We start from the raw sequence: 6,432 nt of genomic DNA on the forward strand, positions 1-6,432 counted from the left end.
AAGAATAGTCTACGCATACACTCGCTGTCAAATTGGTACTAACTGATCAACACTATGGTGCTCACATGGTAGTAATATTCTCCAGAGATTAGGGGGTTGGAGGGGGCAAACTCACAATGGTCACAGACACAGTGAGCATTGTAGAGGGGAAGGGCATGCCTCTAAACCTCACTTGGGTGAGGCAAAGACATAAAATGTAACCAGAAGATATTTGCACTTCTGTGTTTATTGAAGCCTTATTGACAATGGCTAAAATGTGGAATCAGCTTAAGTGTTTATCAAGGGATGAATGGTTAAAGAAGATGTGGTGTATGTACACAATGGAATATTATTTAGCCATGAAAAAGAAGGAAATTTCATCATTTGCAAAAACATGGATAGATCTGGAGGACATTATTTTAAGTGAAATGAAATAAACCAGGCACATAAAGACAAATATTGCATTTTCACACTTATATGTGGGACCTAAAAATAAAATTGATCTCAAGGTAGTGAATAGAATGGTGATGGGAAGGGGTAATGAAGAGGTGTTGGTGAAGGGGTAGTTCTGTTAAATAGAAGGGAAAAGTTCTAGTGTTCAATAGTGCAATAGGGCAACTATAGTTAATAATAATTTATTATATTTCAGAATAGCTAGAAGTTTTCAAATGCTCTCAACATAAAGCAATGATAAATGTTTCAAGTGAATCATGTCCCAATTATCCTGATTTGATCATTGTATGTTATATGCTTGTACCAAAATATAACATGTACTCCATGAATATGTACAATTATCATGTATCAATAAAGAAAAATTAAAAAATATATGTCAAATGTTCCTTCTTCCATGATGCATGAAATATGCAGTTTATTTATTCTTCTTATACCAAAATTGGCCGTGTATAATACGGATCTTCTAGATTACAATTTAAAGTCTTACAACTCTTTGTGTCTTTTAAAGTGTGGAGACAGTGGCTTATACACCAAAGGCCCTAAATAAGTATTTGTGAAATATTTTTGAAATTTAAATGAAACTGACAGCACAAATCCATAGAATGCAGTGAGGGTACCTGATTCTTTTTTAATCTTATATGAGCCCAAGATTACCTGGTCTGGGATGGCTGCTGCATGTCAACTCACCTTATATTTCTTTTGTTTGAACCATGAGGAGGGCCCAATCCAGACAATATAAAACAGGACCCCAGACCAGAACCAGGGCCTCTTTGTTATGACAAGGGGCCCGTTCATCATCTGTGGCAAATCTATTTTGCTTTTGCTCCATAACCTATCTTGCTCTGTGTCAATAAACTTCATTTCATACTGGCCTTGCTACCTGTGTGTCTGTTCATTCTTGAGCACACCAAGAGCTGAGAACAGACTGTCAACCTGACAATGTCAATAAAGTTTATTTGGGGATATTAATACTTTAAAAAGATCTCACTAGTTAGTGTCTTTAAGTTGGATGTGTTCTAAAACTTCTGCTATATTTATAGAACTTAGAAAAGGTGTTACGTTGTTCAGAATGGTAAGTCTTACTATAATGTTTACATTTGTTTTCTTGATAGTTTTTCTTTTTAATTTAAAATTAATAACTAAAACTATTAATTTATTTTGAGATTCTTTTCTGGTCTCTGTTGTGAAATTCTTTTCCTTCTCTTTTCCCAAATTGTGTTTATGAAGATGTGTTTAGATATAAATTTGTTTAGACTTTGAATGATTTTGTTGAAGGCACGATTCATCATATTGGCAATATATGAAATATTCATAGGTTTTTATAAAATAGTTAACAGGAAAATAACTTGAAATGGTAACTAGATTCTAAGTAAACTGCTAAAATAAATCAATTAGGTAAATAGAAATGAGATAAACACTTATGACAGGAAGGTTTAACTTCCAAGTTGTCTAAATGGGCTTCCCCTAAGAAGAAACAATTGCACTGCATAAGTTTTTTTAATCTTTTGGTAACTGGCCTAAGAAACAGTTTACTTAGAATCTAGTTACCATTTCAAGTTATTTTCCTGTTAACTATTTTATAAAAACTAATAACTCTACCCATGTAGAGCATCAACTGAAACTGTGGACCTCCATGCTGCAACCGAATATTCAAATGCTTTCCAACAAAAAGCAGACACAACAAAGTCATTAAAAGGTTAGTTAACTTTAAAATTAACAAATAGCTTTCTTTTTTTTGAAATTATTAAGTACATGGTAGTTAGATTTTTACAAATTAATTTACTTTTTAAAGTATATCTAATTGCAGTTTCTTGAAGGAACGCTTATTTGATTACAGCTAATTTCATGTGGTCTTCCAACATGAAAAAGCTCTCCACCCTTGATCCAGGCTATACAGCTCTATTTGGTGTATGATTTATCTTACTCAAATCCTTTCCAAGGGAGCTATACAATTTTAGCATTTCATGTATTTATAAAGTCACATGAAGAACATATAACTCTAAAATGTTTTCATTTGTTTTCTGCTTTAAATATTCCAGTACGACAGGAAAATGTGATTAAAATTTCATATACATTTTTGAATCATAGACATAAATATTTTAAGTTTATTAGGGACTAGCACTGTAAGTCATTAAAAAGCTAGGACAATTGCAATTGCAAAAAAACTTTCAACATATACAAAATCATACCCATATCTAACCTACACAATTTTGTTACCATTTTACTAAAGAGAAGAGATGTTAGTAAAAGAACTAAACTTTTTTTTCTAATATTTTTGTCAATGAGTCTATGACTTTCTTATTTCTCAGGCTGTAGATAATTGGATTTAAAACAGGAATGATAACAGTGTAAAATAGAGAGTCCATCATGTCTTGATCATCAGCTTGTGGCGATCGAGGGCGCACATACATGAAGAGAAGAGGGCCATAGTATAAAGATACAGATAAGAGATGAGCCCCACAGGTGGAGAAGGCTTTCCTTAAGCCTTTGACGGACTTCTTTTTTAAGATTGTAAAGAGAACAAGTGTATAAGAGACAAGAACAGTCGCAATAGTGAATACTTGAATTGAACCTGAGAAAACAAAAACTATTAGATAATTAATAGAAGGATCAGTACAGGAAATTTTATACATTGGAATAATATCACAGTAAAAGTGATGTATTATGTTGGAATTACAGAAAGTTAATCTGAATAAAAAACCCACATGAATTACAGCATGAAGAAAGCCACCTACAAATGACAAGACTAATAGCCTGATGCATAGTGCATTGGTCATAATCATTGGATAGAGTAGAGGTTTGCATATGGCTACATAGCGATCATACGCCATTGCTGCCAAAAGAAAACATTCTGTGGTTACACTGATTGCAAAGGAAAAAAATTGTACCATGCATTCAGAGAGAGACATCATCTGACTCTTAGTTAAGAAGTTGACCAGCATGGTGGGGGTCACTGTGGAAGATATCCAAGTATCCACAAACGCTAAATTTCCGAGGAATAAGTACATGGGGATGTGAAGGTGAGGGTCATTCCATATGAGAGTAATCAGACCAAGGTTCCCCACAATGGTGATGAAATATATCACCAAGAATGCCAGGAACAGGGGGATTTTCCATTCTGGTTGATGTGTAAGTCCCATGATAACAAACTCTGTTAGCAATGTTGCATTTTCCTTTCCCATGTCTTCACTTGGTGTCCTCTGAAATAAAATGCAGTAAAATGTAAAATATATGTATATTCATATGTAATTATTATAAGTTGAAATTGTGTGAGGGGAGTTGAAATGAAACCAAACTCTTGTCAGATTGCCTTTTAATTGTATTTATTACTACTAAACTGAAGGAAACTAAAGGAGGAAAAAAACAATTACTGTCCATTCAAAAAATGTACAGGATTTAACAGATTTAGAGAAAATGAGAGGCATTCTGAGCATGTGCTAAATTTGTGTGGATTAAACATGGAAAAGAAACCATTTTTCTAGGATGTGGATCCAGCATCAAGCAAAAAATATTTGAAGGAACGGGATTTTTTAAATCAAATATTTGCTAATGTTGAAAACAGGCTGCAAGTAGGGGAAACTGGAGTCAGGAAAACTAGTCAGGAAGCTGCTACAGTTTTCCAGGGGTTCCCCAAAATAGATTGCACATCAAAATTGTTTGTGGGAGCTTGTTGTAATAAATACAAATTCTACAGATTACAAGGTAATACTGTAGAAACAGACACAGTAGTACAACAATGAGGACTAGCAATCTTCATTTTGAAAATGCTCTAGTGATTCAAATGCATGTGAAGTGATTAGACCAAGAGTGATATGACATTGGAAGTGATGAGGAGAACAGAGATAGATTCAAAGAATTCAGAATGTAGAGCCACTAAGTATATAAGATGTGGAAGGGATGGTTAGTGAAAGAGAGTTAAGTCACTTGTCCACTGGGTAGAAGTACATCAAATGTTGAAATTGAGAACTTAGGTGCATTGGCAAAATATGGAAGAAGGGTCTTCTGAACAGTTAGGTAAGATTTACTTAGTGCAAGTCTATTAAATCTTAATAAAAATATTGACTTTGGAGTCATGGGAGTAGTTGACAGCATAGTTATAAGTGACTTATCCATTGCAGAGTATACAAAACAAAGGAAGGAAGAGCAACATAGATACTTGAGGAAGCTATATTACAGAGGTAAAAAAAGTCAATACAGTAGTTTCCCCTTTTGCAGTATTGCTTTCCATGGCTTGAGTTGCCCATTACCAGCTACAGTCCAAAAATATCACATACAATGAGATATTTTGAGACAGACAGGTCACATTGACATAACTTTTTTACACTATATTTTTATAATTGTATTTTATTGTTAGTTATGGTTGTTAATATCTTACTTTGCCCAACTTATAAATTAAACTTTATTACAGGTAATATGTATAGGAAAAACATAGGACAGAATATACAAGGTTCAGAACTATTCAATGTTTCAGCCGTCCACTGTGGGTCTTGGAGCGATTGCCCTGCAAATAAGGAGGTGGGGACTGTGTATGTCATTTATTAGATGACCAACACATGATCCCCTTTTCTACCACATAATTATTGGTTATAAGAAGAGGCTACCGCCCACTCTAGAAGCCAAAATTCTAGAAAGATATTTTCTCATCCTCCTTGCACCTAGAATAAGGGGACTTAATCTATCTTTGCTCAGTCAAATCCACCCAAACTAGATTTGGAACATGGAAAGAGAGAGACAATTACAAAGTCAAAGAGAATTTTGGTGGCAATAAAAACCAAGGCAGAAATATCAAGACTCCAACAAATGCATCCTGCATCGACAACAATGACACTGACATTGTCAGGGCATCTGAAAGTCAGCAGCAGTAAAAGCAGCTTTCATTGAGCTAATGTTCAGACATGATTTTTGCTGTTGACCAGCTGTCCTGCTTCCTTCTTTTACTGCCCATTTTTCCAGTTGCCTCTTCAAACCATAGCAACTCTTCTATGTTACAGACAATGTCCATTCAATAAACTAATTTCCTATTGCAACCAGGGCCCTGACTCAAACAGAAAAAAGACTAGGGAGAGGCCAAAAAAGGATACCAAGCAGAGTGATCAGAGAATCAGGAGGGATGCTGAAAACCTGAGTGTGTGGACATAGGAGAGGAAAGATATTCAAGAAGGACAAAGTGAAGTATAGGGCCACATGCCAAAATAAAAGCCCTAGTAGAACAAGCAGTGAACAGAGATCACTGAGTGTGGAAATCAGGAAATGTTTAGAGGCTTTCTTGGGAGCAGTTTCCATTTTCTGATAGAATTAAAGTCAGAGAATTATAATAATTAAGTGGGTAACAAATGACAGAACAGTAAGTGAAATAAGACGGAGCACATAAGAAATGAGGAGACTACCTGGGATTTGTCTGTTGCCATGAACAAATGTAAATTTTTTTCTATAGAATTTTTAACAAAAATTTTCAAAGAGAGGAGAGAGGAAGATACAGAGAGGAAAAATGGAACAAAGAGATGGAAAGGAAAACTTAGATGGGTGAAAAGAGAAAAAGGAAGAAGAAGAAAAATAGGTAGAGAATAACAAACGCATATATGGATTAGAGTAGAAAAGACAAACCAAAGAAGTTAGAGAAAGGAAGCATTAGAGAAAGGCTGAAAGCTAAATAAAGGGGAAAGCTCATAGGCTTGGGGAAGGGGGTAAATAATTGTCTTAACCCTAGGATTTATTAAAAGACCTCAACCCTGGGATTCTTTTCTTTTTCTGTTATTAAAAATTTAAATTTTGGCCGGGCGCGGTGGCTCACGCCTGTAATCCTAGCACTCTGGGAGGCCGAGGTGGGCGGATCATTTGAGCTCAGGAGTTCGAGACCAGCCTGAGCAAGATCGAGACCCCATCTCTACTAAAAATAGAAAGAAATTATATAGACAGCTAAATATATATATAGAAAAAATTAGCCGGGCATGGTGGCACATGCCTGTAGTCCCAGCTACTCGGGAGGCTGAGACAGGAGGA

At 35.2% G+C, this 6,432-nt stretch overlaps 1 protein-coding gene across 1 annotated transcript; it reads right to left on the reverse strand.

Moving 5' to 3' along the window:
* Nucleotides 1–2,684: 2,684 nt before the first annotated feature.
* LOC138386221 (olfactory receptor 5H2-like) lies at nt 2,685–3,635 on the reverse strand. The gene has a single exon (XM_069472505.1). It carries the CDS (start codon nt 3,612–3,614, stop codon nt 2,685–2,687), a length of 930 nt encoding a protein of 309 aa, XP_069328606.1. The 5' UTR covers nt 3,615–3,635.
* Nucleotides 3,636–6,432: the final 2,797 nt, after the last annotated feature.

Source organism: Eulemur rufifrons, chromosome 7, assembly GCF_041146395.1.
Source record: "Eulemur rufifrons isolate Redbay chromosome 7, OSU_ERuf_1, whole genome shotgun sequence".
NCBI lineage: Eukaryota > Metazoa > Chordata > Mammalia > Primates > Lemuridae > Eulemur > Eulemur rufifrons.